The sequence below is a fragment of the Acomys minous genome (genome assembly GCF_964271855.1).
Source record: "Acomys minous genome assembly, chromosome: 11".
Classification (NCBI taxonomy): Eukaryota; Metazoa; Chordata; class Mammalia; order Rodentia; family Muridae; genus Acomys; species Acomys minous.
The window spans coordinates 71,288,635-71,304,990 of record NC_140492.1 but is presented as its reverse complement, the minus strand read 5'-3'; the positions used below and the strand labels follow the sequence as shown (position 1 = coordinate 71,304,990).

The following is a 16,356-nucleotide window of genomic DNA, read 5'->3' as shown; positions in this document are numbered from 1 at the left end:
GATGCTGTTTCCTTTGTCAGGAGCACCAGCTCTGCTTCATGAAGACAATGGAGAATGCTTTGAAAAGCCATAGTTATAAGAATCTGGAAGAGGCAAGTCTACGCACACAATGTATGTAGGATGGTAAAACAGAACAGCCTTGCACATTCTTTAATCTCATGATAAATCTGGCTCATTTTGCTTAACAATGTTTTACACGAGCAGATGATTTGATTACCCTCTTCACATTTTTCCTTTGTACTTCTTATGACAAATATGACTTAATGATCTCCTATAAATTAATAGTATAATTCATCGACTAAACACATGTGTTTTATGGAGTTACTACGGCTATGGTGATACACCGCGACCAAAGCAATGGGGGGGGGATGGGTTTGTGTGACTCATATACCCACATCACTCTTCGGTGTTGAAGGAACTCGGGATAGAAACTCTAACAGGGCAGGAACCTGGAGGCAGAAGGCTGAACGCTGCTCACTGCCTTGCTCATCACAGCTTGCTCAGCCTGCTTTCTTATAGAGTCCAAGACCACACCATTCACAATGGCCTGGGCCCCTCCCCTGCCAATCACCAATTAAGGAAATTCCCTACAGGCTTGCCTACAGCCCAGTCTTATTGAGACATTTTCTAATTGAAGGTCTCTCCTCTTAGATGACTCTTGTTTGTGTCAAGTTGATGTACAAGAGGCAGCATAATTGACCCCTTGTCAGATGGACCCACAAGCCCATCACTGTACAGCCACAATCTTTCCTTTCCTGTTCATCCTCAAGATCACACATTACTATGAGTATAAAACATTTTACAAACTTAAAAAGTCCCACACTCTCACAGATTCAAACACTTTAAAAATTTAGTCTCTTAAAAAGAAATCCAAAGTCTCCTTTAAAAATCCAAAAATTTTTTAATGCAAAAGTCAACTGTGAGCTCCTTTCTATAAAATAAAATAAAAAATACTTTCTTCAAGAGGGTAGAACCAGGGCACAGTCACAGTTGTATCTTAGGGTTATTGTCACTGTGATGAAACACCGTGACAAAAACTTGATTTGGATTACTACATTAGTGCTCATCATCAAAGGAAGTCAGGACAGAAATTCATCGAAGGCAGGAACTGATGAGGCCATAGAGGAGTGCAGCTTACTGGCTTGCTCTGGCTGCTTTCGTACAGATCTCAAGACCACCAGGCCAAGGGCGGCCTCCCCTACCCTGGGCTGAGCCCTCCCCATCAATCACTAATTAAGACAATGCTCAGTAGGCTTGCCTACAGTGTGATCGTATTGGGGCATCTTCTCAGTTGTCATTCTCTCCTCTCAGACTTGTGTCAAGTTGACATGAAACTATCCAGCAAAACATGTAACTGAGACTTTACAGTTACAAAAATAAGTATATGTTTCAAGATAGAAAAAAAATCCAAAAGATAAATTCGTTTATGGGAAACGATAGAATGTATCACTGCCAAGTGGTGCTTTTTGGTGGACACACCACTGATATTTTACATTTAGAAATTCTCAAATTGGGTCATTCACCGTAACTCAAGGAATGTATGTATTCTTTCCTCGTTTTAACATCTTGACTTTGTAGGTGCATGTATGACGTCACTATTGTGGATATATACATGGATGTGTGAATGTTCATGTCTGTACTTGCTGGCAAGGAACACACATTTGGAGATCAGAGGTAGCACTCACCTTCCTCAAGGCTTGAGATAGGGTCCCTTGTTCATTAGTGCATACAACAGTGCTAGCGCACAAGTGTCAAGGACCACCCCAGTCAGGTATGGGGGTCCCTGGGATGAGGGTCCTCGAAGACTTGGTGGGCAAGGATTCGGCGGTGCCAGAGACAAACACAGGCAGTTTGAGTCTGAGTGTATTTTGTAGGCAAGGAGTCTAGATTTTTATACACATTTTGAAAAAACAGGAAGTGTTTTGTGGTTACAGTTTCCGTGGAGTAGATTCAAAGGGGGTCAGTAAAGCAATCAGGCATATAGAATACACAATACACAGTACATAGTAATAACATCACTGTTTCTAAGTCAGTAACTTGGCCACAGGCAGATATTACATTCTCAGGTTGAGCCAGGGGCTGGAGACAGTCCTCAGTATGGTTAACTTTTTGTTGTTAGTCAGTGTCTGACACCTTTTTCCTATTGATGACCACCCATCCATCCCCTCCCTCACACACTCCTGTATAGGGGAGAGGTGGACGAGGTGTAGCAGCCAATCTACAGGGTCCTCTATATCTAGGAGGACACCAGAGGCTGCCCTTCAATACGTAGGCCACGCCATATGGAGTTTTGTATTGTAGGAATTAAAATTCTGCTTTTACTTTCACTCTTCTTCGAGTTACCTTTTCCTTGAATAGGCTCTGCCTTTGGTAAAGACCCTTCATTTAACTGAGGGGATTTTTCAACTGCCTCATTTTGCTGTAATTCATTGAAAAAGTTCTCCATTGTTTTATTATTCTTAAGAACTTTCAGGATGACTAATAATACATTAGGTGCATTTGGAGGAGGTGTCTCATTCTGCGGTTTCTAGGCTGGCGCTTTGTCCAGTTCACCTCCTGGCACCGTATCCCTGGTCACCTTGTTGTTGCCTTGACTATGTGTGAGAAGAATAGTAGAGCAAATAAGAAGGCATAGCAGGAAGCAGGTCGCTACCAACACTCCAAGGGAAAGAACACCATGGCCTTCTCCAGGAGAATCTCCCTTCTGGGGTCGGCGCCTCAGGTCCCCAGAACAGCATTGTATCGCGGACTCTACTGGAGATGGTATGGCACACAAGCACTTGAATTCTCCAGGCTCCACCTCTAACTTTGCCTTAAGCATGATAGCGATTACAGGTGTCTACTGTAGTATCCAGCATTACATGGGATGTAACTCCAGACACACACACACACACACACACACACACACACACACACACAGCAAGAGCTTCATTTACTGAGCCACTTCCATAGTCTCAGGGATACTTTTTACTTCAGTTTTACCTAATATATCTATCCCACAAACAACTATAAATGTTTTATATATTTTAAAGTAGGTATCCTTTGCTTAGCCTTTTAGTGCCTCATAATTTGAATGTAGAAATATACACTTACATTTAACCACTGATAGTATCTCTATTGCTATTGACTAGAGAAAAGAAAATGCAAATATTAGTGTAATATATGTGTATATACATATATAAACATCTCCCTAACAATATAGGATAGAAACTCTTCTATCAATTATAATTCCTGTTTCTGCAACTAGTTACCTGGGCTTACATGGTTATTTATAATTAATTTTCTCTACTGTCTGTTTTGTATTTCATTCATCGTCAACAAGGACCTCAGCAGGTCTTGGCTCTTCTGCTGGAGAGTTACCCATACGTTGATTCCTGAAGGATTAGGTTGCTGTATTTTCACTTTGCCTTTAATTACAGATCTCCTGCATCACCTACATGTAGGGGATCATCCCATCTCCCCCTTGGCAATCTGAATCAGTCACCCCTCCTAACACTGTTACTTTGTTTTCTTACCTTTTGGCTTAAGGGCATCAGAAGCCCAAGGTGGCCACAGAGATGTCTGAGCTTCCACTTCGATGAACAGTTTGTTATTTCTTAGCGGAAGTGCTCCCCACTCTGGAACCAAACCTTCTAGTCCAGCGGAACTTAAGTTTGGGAGCACAGGAAACAAACGTTTTTCTAAGGGGTCACTAGGGCTGACAGTGAGCAGGACTGTTCCCTTATCTACCTACCACTTGATTCCTGGATCCTGGCTGTGGGAAAGCTGTACCATACATTGACTGGACACTGATGCAAAGCATATACCACCTTCTGGAGCTCACAGCTCCAGCCTTCCACATTACTGCCACCTAGTGTCGTCAACAGGCCAGCTTCTTGAGGATGACAGGGAACATGATAAGACCAGTGGATCTATGAACATGGACCCTATGTCATTCTTCTTTGGCTGTGAACTGGGTTCCTTAGTCAAAAGCAGTGTATGTGGAATAATATCATGGTGGATGAATGTTCTGTAAATATGGTAGTTTTGCCAGAAGCCTTATGTTCAGGAAAGGGAAATCCATAAACAGCTGTAATATCTACTCCAATAAGATCAAAATGTTGCTCTTTGCATGGAAGAAAGCATTCCAATATAGTCAATCTGTGACCAGGTCGCTACCTGGTCACCCCAGGGAATGGCACCACGTCGAAGGTAATGTGTTGCTCTCTGCTGCTGGCAGCTGTGGCACTGAGCAGCAACTCTAGCTAAGTCAGCCTTGATGAATGAAAGTATATGGTAAGGAGCCCATGAATAATCACCATCTCTGCCACTGTGGCTACTTTGCTGTGACAGGGAAAGCTAGAGAGAGATGTTGGCTGTCTGCAGATCTCTAAGTCTCCTCCGCTGATGAAGTCTCCTTTTGATAAGCATTTACTAACGCGACACCAGGAGTGGGTACTGCTGTGACCAAACCTGAGCATGCTGGATTTTAGAGGACTGTAGAGGGCTTTGAAATGCAGTACTAGAAAAGTGACTGAGGGGCTGGAGAGATGGCTCAGTGGTTAAGAGCACTTCTTCCAGAGGTCCTGAGTTCAATTTCCCAAAACCACATGGTGGCTCACAACTATCTATAATGTGATCTGATGCATACTGTATACATAATATATAATAATATATAATATATATTAATATATAATAATAACATAATAATATAAATGTGTATGTAAAAAATAAAAAATTTAAAAAAAATTTTTTTAAACCTTGCCTAAGACTAAATTTTAAAGTAATGGACTGATTTATTTGGCTTAGGAGAATTCAAGAAATCCTAATGTTGATTCTCTTACAAGATCACAAGGAGTTACTCCTATACAAGTCTGTAGTAGCAATAACAACCACAAAAGAGCAAAGGGGATGGAAAGGAATACAAAATGAACTGTTTCAGGAGAAGAGACCCTGTTGCAGTCAAGAACTGAAAAGGATAAGGAGATTAAGGGAGGCTTGATGGGTGTTGGAACTCAGGGAACAGTGCCCCCAGATTAAGGGAGGCCGGATGGGTGTTGGAACACAGGGAAGGGTGCCCCCAGATTAAGGGAGGCCGGATGTGTGTTGGAACACAGGGAAGGGTGCCCCCAGATTAAGGGAGGCCGGATGGGTGTTGGAACTCAGGGAACAACGGTGCCCCCAGGCAAGGCCCCAGCCATTTAACATTCCAACCTGTGAAAGGAAAATGTCTAAGGAATTCTCCACTTCAAGAAAGGAACAATACCACCTGTTGCAGCTGTGATGCAAGGGGCCAAGGGCCATCCCAAGGCAGCAGCCAAACTTTACAGTGTCATCTACCTACAGCTGGCTTGGGGCACAAAGGATACAGGAGTAAAAGGGCTGTGAAATCTTCATCAATGGTTTAGGATATCTACTGAGGTCACGTGTGTGGCAAGGAGCGGGAGTCTTTGAGAGGCCTTTTCTGTAAAAGTGAAGTCAGAATTTAATTGGAGACACCCCCCCCCCCAAAATGTAGGAGGTGCCAAAGCTGTGGGATATCTGTCAAGGAGAGGTGCACCCAGACAGTGGAATCAGTCCGAGAGAAAAATGTGTGTTGCAGACAGCAAAGCTGAAGGGCGCAGTCATAATCACTTATATCTACCTGTAGCCACAAGGTCTGGCCTTTGCCCTGCTGAGTTTTGGTCTGACTTTGGTCCAGTCTTTCCTCACTATGCTGTCATCTCTCCCCTTTGTAATGTTAATGTATAGACTGTGCTATGATACGGTAAAGGTGTACAATTTGAGTTTGAACTGTAAGGGATTGTCTGGATTCTCAGAAAAGATTTTGGACTTTTAGGCAGTTACAAAATGGCCAGGAGCCTGTGGGGGACAGAAAGTAGTGGCAGTTTGAATGAGAATGTCCCATAGTTACAGATGTTTGAATACTTAGTCTGCAGTTGGTAATATTCTTTGGAAGGTTAAGTAATTGGGGGGGGGGGGGTGTCTTATTGGAAGAACTGTTGCTGGAGGCCGGCTTTGAAAGTGTAAGGAAATGGCAGAAGCCATTTTGAGTCCACTTTCACGGTTTCCTGCTTCCGATTAAAGATGTTCCAAGCCCCATGAGGGCCCACTGCTGTACTTCCCACTGTGAATGGTGGGAAGGTCACCTCGGTCGGTGATGGTGTCCAAGCAGTAGAAAATCAAACTAATAGAGAAGTCAGATTGTGTAGCTGCAAATGTGACTACCACTAGACTAGACTTATGATAGGGACTTTGTGCATAAGGAATTTTTGGTTTTTTAGTAAATGTTCCTTTGTATTTCTGGTCTTTACCTCCTCCATGTAGGCTTTCTTTTCTTTCTTTCTTTCTTTTTTCCTTCAGTTTTTACAATTTAATAATTTTAAAGAAAAGTGACAGAAAATTAAAGTACTGACGGGGGAGCATTTGTCTCCTCTCAGACATAAAAAGAGGAAGTAACGAAACTCGAGGCTTATGGTGTATACCAAATAGAGACTGCATCTCCCAAATGGAGACTAAGGTCTCCCAAACGAGGGTCTGGAATGTCTTCCAGACACTCACACCCACAACCCTTCAGTGCATCCCCATGATCGCTTTTTGGATGCCCCACATACCAACACAGACTTCCGGTTCTCAAAGAAAGAGGAACGGGGGGGGGGGGGGGGGAAAAAACGAAAGTAAGAAACAGACAAGCGAGCTGTACACAGAACACTTACCAACCAGTGTAGACTCTCCGGATGGGGGGTCTGGGGGTTCTGGGGGTCTGGGAGTTTCCGGCCAATGCAGCAAATGTTGTGCACCAGTCGTGAGACTCCCGAAGACCACCAGGAATCAGTCGGATGCAATTTATACAAAGTCTTTTATTGAGCAAACTCCAGAGCTTGGACGGACAGTTCCCCAGTAACTGGAAGAAGGTGTCGCCTGGACTCCTTAGGGTTCAAGATTTATAAAGGCAAAAACCACAAGAGGGACTTTCCAAGCCTTGGCATTACATAATTGGGTAAGGAGGTTACAGGAAAGCTGGCCTTAAAGCTGGTTGAGGTAGTGGGTTTGGGGGGGCTTGGGCTAAGCCACAAGGGGAGATTTTTATTTATTTGACATTGTGGTCTTGCCCCACATGCACCCGATTGGATGGCCTCGGGTGCACATTTCTGGGATCCTTTGCCAGGTGCATTTTTGTGAGTTTTTCGAGAACTTGGGGGAAGGTGGACATTTGCCCTCGGGACAAGAAGAAGGCCTGGTACAAAATGGCATGTTTGGTGTCCACAAGGTCACCCTTGTTCCCAGATTGTTGATGGGCACTATGCTGCATGTGGGTGCTGAGCTTCACACTTGTTACTTGCTTTCTGTAAGGCGCCACGTTTTCTTCTACCGGATGAGCCAGTTCGTGCGCTTCTCTGCAGTGGCCTTGCCTGTGCCTCAGATACTAAACTAAGTGACACGTGTGAAAGGATTAAAGGTGCTGTGCACTTTGCAAAAGTGGCCAAGAGCCGGGCCAGTGTTGTTTGATCCTGTTCAGGGGTTCAGATGGAGGAAAATGCTAGTTCTTTCCTTCAGGCTGGGAGAAGCTTCCCATGGATGCGCTACTTGGGGGACTTTGGTTCTCTTGGTTTTGCAGAAATGATATGAAATCTTTCTCTTATCACACCATCAGTGAGATTTGGTTATTGTGTGTGTGAATAGCGTATCAGTATTAGAATCTGTCAATCAGTAGGAGAAATCATTCTCAGGCCTCAAATGAAACACTAAGCTCATTGGCATAGGTTGCTGGCTTTACTCTTTTTCAGAAATGCTTTTTAACCACCTGAGGCCTACATAGGGTTTTTTTGTTTGTTTGTTTGTTTGTTTTAATGTAGAAACATGAGGTAAATGCATAGTTATCATGGAGAAGTAAAATAATAATTACAGGCCAGTTGCTGTGCTATCAGCAGCAGCAGCAGCAGCACCATGCTGAGTCACAGCCCTGGGTCACTGTAGGATCTAATATCTTTAGTGAGTCAGACATTCATTTGACTGCTTGGAGGAATGGGCTCAAAAGCTGATAATTTCCTAAGCTTAGGCTTGTACCGTGAGCTTGGTAAGAATGCACACTGGAGCTGGCTGAGTGCAGCTACTCTGAGGTAAGAAGTTGGTTATGGTTGGATTGTGTGTCTGTGTGGTGTGTGTGTGTGTGTGTGTGTGTGTGTGTGTGTGTGTGTGTGTGTGGTGTGTGTGTGTGTGTGTGTGTGTGTGTGTGTGTGTGTGTGTGTGTGGTGTGTGTGTGTGTGTGTGTGTGTGTGTGTGTGTGTGTGTGTGCTTTGCCTGCAGGCATGTCTGTACGACACATACACAATGCCTCTGGAGGCCAGAAGAGGACATTGGATCATTGGATCCCCTGGAACTGGAGTTAGAGGCATTTGTGAGCTGCGGTGTGGGCGCTGGGATTCTGGAGAACTCTTAAACACTGAGCCATCTCTCCAGCCCAACGTCTGTACTTCCTCACAATCCAAAAATAGCATGTTGGTTACTTTTCTCATTGCTAAGACAAAACACATAACAAAATGAATTTAAGGAAGTTACTACAGAGAAGTCATGGCAGCAATGGATGAGGCAGGGCGTGAAAAGACATCCGCTGTCAGGCAGCAGACAAAGGCGAGTGCTGGTTTTCTGCTTGGCCCTCCTTTTTTATTCAGTGAAGCAGTCCATCTGACAGACCTGAAGGTTTGTCTCCTGGATAATTCTAGATCCTGAGGAGTTGACAGTCAATACCAGCCATCACATTTACCAGCCTTTGTTCACTTCCTAGGTCGTCCGTTGAAGTAGAGACTATAGATTTGTTCCAACTGAGAGAACGTATTCCCAGACTTCCTAATGCCCATACTGCTTTCAAGGATTCCTCCATCAAGAATTATGTTGCCTCAATTTAAGTCTCCTTTATGACATACTGTGAAGAGGCAGAAACACCCTTGCTTTTGGCCTTCTCAGGCATCCCTTACCTGAACAATCCACTGTAGAAACAAAGATGTTGGCCCTGAATGAAAGTTACTTTGCAAATCTTAAGCAGATTTGCTTAAGCATCAGAAACTAGTGTTTCCTGTTGTTTCTCTCACATCCTTTCAAAGCATTAAATCTAGATGTGATAAGTATATGGGGGAAGAGGGGGAGGGAAATCATTGTCATGCTGCTCCATCATGCAGAGGAGGGCATTTGGTCTTTCTATAACCAAGGCCTCTTACCACTGCATCTTTGAATGCATATTAGATTCACTCCTACTGCTTTCCATATACTCTGCTGTTTGTTTGTTTGTTTGTTGTTTGTTTTCTTTTGCTGGTTGCGGCTTCCTAAGCAGTTTTTGCATCTTAACATCTATATCCTAGAAGATAAAGTACTTTGCATGTTGATTAGCTGGGGACAAGGTCTGAATGGGACTTTAGTGTCCTTTGTGGACATTCCTCCTGACTAGCCCTGGTAGTTACTGCCCTGACTAGGAGAAACTGGGGAATGGAAAATAGAGCCGAATCTGGAAGCGCAGAGGTCTGAAAGGCAGTGTCCCAACTGGAGTTAGGCTCCTTCTGCAGGGTCCTCGGTGTACACAGTTGTTTTTATATCAATGCCAAGGATGAGGTACATGATTACAAGTCTCTGGGCACAAAGCAGGGTGTATGTTTCTCCTGGGGCTTACTGGTGTGGTCTTGCAATCTCTCTCTCTCTGTCTCTGTCTCTGTCTCTGTCTCTCTCTGTCTCTCTCTGTCTCTCTCTGTCTCTGTCTGTGTCTCTCTCTCTCTCTCTCTCTCTCTCTCTCTCTCTTTCTCTCTCTCTCTGTCTGTCTCTCTCTGTCTCTCTCTCTCTGTCTCTGTCTCTCTCTCTCTCTCTCTCTCTCTCTCTCTCTCTCTCTCTGTGTGTGTGTGTATGTGTGTGTCTGTCTGTCTCTCTCTCTCTCTCTCTCTCTATCTCTCTCTCTCTCTCTCTCTCTCGTTTGGTTTTCTCAAGACAGGGTTTCTCTATGTAGCCTTGGCTGCTCTGGACTCACTTTGTAGACCAGGCTGGCCTCGAACTCACAGCAGTCTACCTGCCCCTGCCTTCCCCAGTGCTGGGATCAAAGGCATGCCCCACCACACCCTGCTCACTCTGCTTTCTCCCTCCTAATCCTAACCAATGTCTAGGAGACCTATGCACCCCTCCCTGAGAGCAAATACCTTTCGAGGTACAAATGAAGAAAATCTTGGACAGAGTGAGGAAACTATAGATCAGCATCTGTCTAGCTGAAGGATGCCTGTAAGCTTGGAACATGTGCACACCATGCTATGAGAGGATTGGGGCATTCTGCTTCACCAGACTACTGATGCAAACAGCAGGCAGGGTACACAAAGCAGTCAGTAATTTATAGTGTCCGAAGGTGTGGTAGAATACCTGGAAAGGTAGGCTCAAAAGAATCTTAAATGAATGCTAACTCATAACCTAGCCTCTGTCTTGTCACTAAGCTGATAGCGGCTTTGGTTGTATCAGAGGTTTGGAAAGCTCACTCAGACTAAAATGGCTTCAATCTGAGCCCTAGTCTGGATGACGAGTGATGATGACCTGGAGGGTGAAAAGCCTTTGAGATGAAGTGTCTCATGAGATTATACAACTGGAGATGGGGCTGAAGGCAAAGGCGGGCTCTGGAGTTTCTGGTGTAGATGGAGAAGGCAGGTTTAGGCACAGATAAAGACAGGTAGGTGTCAAGGAAGAAGATCAAACAAGATGTTCACATTAGAAGACCCTTATCTGGCTTCCTCTTTTTATGTAGTCTATGCAGAGTCACATTGGTTCTGAGGAAGACTAAGGTGACTCATACTTTCCCTAGTTTCTAGGGGTTCGAGGTAAAATGCACAATACAGTCCAACAAGCAGTGAGTGGCTGGAAGTCCTTTAGTGTTCACGTCCCTGATGACAACACTAGCCTTGAAATTCTACCTGTCCAGTTTAGAGCCTGTTAAATATGAAGTGCCTGTTGATTTTTCAAATAATACAGCCTGTACATATTTGTAAGTCACAAAGTAGTTTGATAGTTTGGAAATTGCTTCAGAAAAGCAAATCTTGACTCTTTGACTATGAGCTTTGATTTTTTAAAAAAAGAAAACTTAAGTCTTATTTGTACCTAGTATGGGACAGTTTTTTGTTGATTGTGTATTACATTTGGTTTCTTTTTTCTTCTTTTACATTTTTTATCATGATTTATTCAGATTGCATCTCGATTGTATTCCCTTCCCCCTTATCTTCCTGTCCCCATCCTCCCTCCCTCCCTTTTCTGCTCTATTTTCTCCCCTAGACCTCTGAGGGGTGGGGACCGCTCACCCCATAGTCTGACCACAGCCTATCAGGTCTTACCTGGATAGCCTGCATCCCCTTTCTCTGTGTGCACACAGGGCCTTTCTGCCAAGGGGCAGTGTGAAATTGCTGGCAAGAGAGTTGGTGTCAGAGGCAGTCTCCTGCTCTCCGCCCCATCCCACCCATCCCTATGTGGAGAGTGAGCTGTCCATTGGCTACATCTGAACAGGTGTTCTAAGACCTGCCATGTCCTTGGTTGGTGCATCAGTCTTCGCAGGCCCCCCTGGGTCCAGGTCTGCCAGCCCTTAGAGTCTCCTGACAATGGCCACCCACTCTGGCCTTCTGTCCCTCAACTCTTCCAATCAAGTTGCACCTCTTTGCCTGGAGTCTGCATGTGAGTCCTAGTATCTGTCCTGATCCCTGGCTGGTGAAACTTTAATCTCTCTTGTTAAGTGCTAATGCCGCTAATACTTATGTGCGTTTGGTTTAAGAGACAAGGACTTTCTCGGTGGTAACTCAGAGAGCTATTCATATCTTGTTCTTTTGATAGGGTTACAGTGCATATCCACAGACAGAACCATCCAGAGCAGCTGCGTGAGACCATACACAGAACCTAATGAAGAATGCCGGGGTGGACGGATTTCGATGCGCCAGTGTGCTCACTCTATAGTGTTCCATTCCTTTGCAATCCCAGAGAACATGTTGCCAGAAGAGAACGTTGTGTGGAATGAGACTTTTTACCATATTTTATGACCAATGTGCATTGAGAAACACATCCGTTCTACAAATACGGAGTTCTATAGTCTTGAAGAGGCAAGCGGCCATCTACAACAGACCTGAGACCATGAGATTGTTTGGCAGTGGGAGAAGAGTCAAAAGATGGCAGTTTTTTCAGCTATTTGCCACTTGTTTTATATTGAGCTTCATGGTTTTCTGGGACCCAATCAATAATCAGATCGTGGACCACATCAAGTCGTACTCCTACAGATACCTCATAAATAGCTACGGCTTTGTCAACGACTCCCTGTCCCTGAAGCACAGCTCCGAGCAGGCTCGCTACCCATACTTAATCAACCACAAGGAGAAGTGTCAGGCTCAAGATGTCCTCCTCTTACTGTTTATAAAGACCGCCCCTGAGAACTATGCCCGGCGGTCTGCAATCAGGAGAACATGGGGCAATGAGACGTATGCCCATTCTCAATTGAATGCCAGCATCAAAACTCTGTTTGCTTTAGGAACTCCTGGTCCACTGAAGGGAGAGCTGCAAGAAAATCTGATTTGGGAAGATCACGTATTCAAGGATATAATTCAGCAAGACTTTGTTGATTCTTTCTACAACCTCACTCTCAAGTTACTTCTTCAGTTCAGCTGGACAAACACCTATTGTCCACATGCCAAATTCCTGATGACTGCTGACGATGATGTATTCATCCATATGCCAAACCTCATTGAATACCTTCAAGGGCTAGAGCAGATCGGTGTCCGAGACTTTTGGATTGGCCACGTTCATCGTGGTGGCCCTCCTATTAGGGATAAAAGCAGCAAATACTATGTTCCCTATGAAATGTACCAGTGGCCAGCTTACCCTGACTATACAGCTGGTGCTGCCTATGTTGTCTCCAGCGATGTGGCTGCCAGAGTCTATGAGGCGTCGCAGACGCTAAATTCTAGTCTATACATAGATGATGTGTTCATGGGCCTCTGTGCCAATAAAATGGGCGTGGTGCCACAGGACCATGCATTCTTTTCTGGGGGAGGGAAGGTTCTTTACCATCCCTGCATCTTTGAAAAGATGATGACATCTCATGGACACACACATGATCTACAGGACCTCTGGATGGAGGCTACAGACCCTAAAGTAAAGAACATTTCGAAAGGGTTTTTTGGTCAAATATACTGCAAGTTCATTAAGATAGTTCTCCTCTGCAGGCTAACTGGCAGGAATCTGTATCCTTGCAGGGCCGCATTTGCTTAGTAGTACATGAATTCTGTGCTGTGTTTACTGTCACTGAGCTGAACTTGAATGAATGAATGAACTATAAATGCTTTTCTCTAGCCTGAGTCAAATGAAATGAAAGCAAAGACATCATTTCAAATCCCAGGGTATTGACATGTTCCTTTCGTTACGGAGACTAGTCAATATGACGCCTGATTCGTGGCTTAAATCCATTTCAAGGAATTCATATTTTAAAAAAAGATTTCTGTCAGAAGCAAAAGCAAAACTGAAGCAAGGTTTTCAAGTTCTCATTTGGTGCCACATGTGTATTTAAGGTATGGAGAGCAATTGAGAAGCCGTGGTATCAGAGTACTAGTTTCCGGGAAATACCGAACAAACTTATAATGTAGCATCTAAGGAAATTAATTTAACTTTGGAGCAAGCAATGCAGATTTTCTTGACTAAAGACGACTTGGTGGAGGTGGAGGGGGCAGATGATATAGAGGAAAATATACCAACCTGATGGTAGTTTCCCTCTAATGAGGATATATAAGAAAATGTCCATACAGTCAAATCGATTGACACTGACATTGCTATAGCTGTTTACCTAGATAGTTCTGGCATCATTTAAGGTATATCCTTTTCTCAAATTCAATTTTTAAAGTAATATTTGAGAAAGTTACCAGCTCTGCCCTAGCCAGGACTTTATTTAGGATTTCTCTAAATTTTTTTCAAATACATTTATTTTATTACACAGTTATAAAACAAACTACATACAACAGAGAGAACCGTGTGACAATCATGAGTTCTTTAAATGTTGCATTGATAGTGGTTTAGCTATTTGTATTTGTCAAGCTTGAAGTGAATGTCTTTCCTGTCCTGTTGCGTCTAAACTTCTGAATGAAATTCAGTATCTATCCTATCTCAACTCTAATAACTTAACTCCTTTATCTTGATCTAGAAAGATCTTATCCTCTAAGCAGTTAAACTTGTGCCCTGATGAGACTCCAGGGTTATAGAGAGTGTTGGATGACTGTTCAGGCAGTGAACTCAGTCAATTTGTTCATTTTGGAAGCTGCTAACTCGCACAGCTGGTTCACTCAGGAATTTACGTTTTATTCCTTCTCAAGTCTCTGAGGGGCATTTAAGGCCAGATAGTTTAGTTTCGCAATCAAGTTTAATTGGCTTTCTCTAAATGTGTAAAACAGGAGTAGTTTATGGCCCCTGAAGGCCTTCTAATTTAAAGTGGTTTTAATTTAATGAATTGTTCAATTGCGTTTAAAGCATTAAACACTGGCCTTGGTTTAAGGTAGTTGCTTACATAGAGGGATGTTATAATGGAAGATACCTAAAGGAAAGATAGGGCTAGAGGCATAACTCAGCACCCAAAAAGGAAAAGACAAATAAGCTTTAAAGGTCTCTTTTCCTTGTAACTTGGAATGAGTTAGTCATAGCATGCCTTACTCAAATTAACCCATTGCTTACCAACAAGGTCTTGTAGGCCAGAGGTGTTGTTCCAAGTGCAGACTTTTAACTTGAAAGCTTTTTACTCTTGCTACCATTTCTAAAATGTCCCGTTATTTGGCTCCGTAACTATCAGAGGTTTTCTTTTAAATATTTCAAACATGGAATCCAAGTAAGAGTGACAGAGAAACTGACCAAACGGGGCTGAGAGTTTGGTACAGCTGTGTGTTCTTTGTACTCAGCGGTTTGGCAGATCTAATAAAGTGAACTACACTTACATTACAAAGGAGGATTCAGCTCAGAGTGCACCAGCCCAGAGGGGACTAAGTGGCGTGAGTGGTGGGAAGATCACCTCTTATTCTTCTGGAACCACAGGCCAAACAAATCCTTCCTCCCATAAGGTGCCTCAGTCATGGTGTCACAGCAACAGAAAATCAAACTAATACAGAAGGCAGATAGTGTAGCTACAAATGTGACTGCCACTAAACCAGACTTATAATAGGAATTTTGTACATAAGGAATTTTTGGGTTTTATTGAATTTTCCCTTGTATTTCTGGTCTTTACCTCTTCTATGTAGGCTTTCTTTCTTTCTATTTTCAATTTTTACAATTTAATCACTGTAAAGAAAAGCGAAAATAAAGGTGGCTTTCATTTGATTAGAACAATAACAATAAACAAAATCACTAATGTTTGAGACAAAATTATTTTCTTTCTTATCAGAATCACCTGTGTTCTAAGCTTTGCAATTATCACTGCTATCATCTTTCAATAAATGTCCATCTACAAATTAATTAACTTTTTGGGGGACAATCCCTGGTATAGTGTTCTTCTAATTCCAATGAAAGTCTTGTTTTTAAGATACAGTTGCCGCTGCCCCACACTGCCAATTCCTGTGTCACACACACATACACACACACCTTAAAATTCTGTTATCAGCAGTCAGCAGGTGCCATACCACACTCAACACACCACAGTCAGTCAATACAGATATCCCAAACACACCAAGGCTCGATTTGACATCTGGAGTACTGCAAATCATTTATTATCTTTAGGTGTAAAAGGGAGCAAGTTACATGATCTTCACTGTCAAAGGTGTCAGGCTTGGCACACATTATGGAGACTAATGAACTGTCAGGAGAGTAACATGGTTCTTGAAAAGCTTCTACAATTTGAAGAAGGATCTTTATCACACGAAGAGCAAAACTGTTCATGTTCAATAATTGGCATTTCATTGAAGGTACACATTATTTTATAACTTTAAGTCAAAGAAAAATAATTTCTTTGTAGAATATTCCCATTCCTAACTTTGTGGTTTAGATTTCAGAAACTTAAATTTTTTTTTTAAAAAAACCCAATATATGCATTTTAGAAAAAAATTTAAAACAGCAATCCACTTAATATTAACATTAGTTTAGATTTAATCATTTTTTGTTTGTTTTTTGTTGTTGTTGTTGTTGTTGTTTTATAATACACTTAACCTTGCGGGTTTGTTAAAAATTTATTCTTTTCAGTTCCACACGTCACTTTCATGAGATATTTGTGTTTTGTTCTTGTAAACAGAACAAAGGTTACTATATAAATACTGTAGTTTTATCTGGAAAAGAAGAGGTACCATTTCAAACAGGGCACCCCACTCATAGACTCCCCTCTTGTCTGGGAGAAGAAAGGTCTCTTGTTAAGCTGCTCTGTCT

The 16,356-nt window shown here is 42.9% G+C and overlaps 1 protein-coding gene across 4 annotated transcripts in view; it reads left to right on the top strand.

Annotated features, from left to right (window-relative positions):
* LOC311609284 (lactosylceramide 1,3-N-acetyl-beta-D-glucosaminyltransferase-like) overlaps nucleotides 1-16,001 on the top strand; it is a 31,713-nt gene extending 15,712 nt beyond the window's left edge. The window contains exons 2-3 of one of the 4 annotated variants that reach the window (XM_084802271.1): nucleotides 21-111; nucleotides 11,815-16,001. In XM_084802271.1, the coding sequence (XP_084658397.1) occupies nucleotides 11,992-13,239 (1,248 nt within the window). In that variant the 5' untranslated portion in view covers nucleotides 21-111; nucleotides 11,815-11,991 and the 3' untranslated portion in view covers nucleotides 13,240-16,001. Of the gene's footprint in view, nucleotides 1-20; nucleotides 124-6,410; nucleotides 6,980-11,814 lie in introns of those variants that run through there. The other 3 variants (XM_084802270.1, XM_084802269.1, XM_084802268.1) reach the window with 3 other exon arrangements.
* Nucleotides 16,002-16,356: the final 355 nt, after the last annotated feature.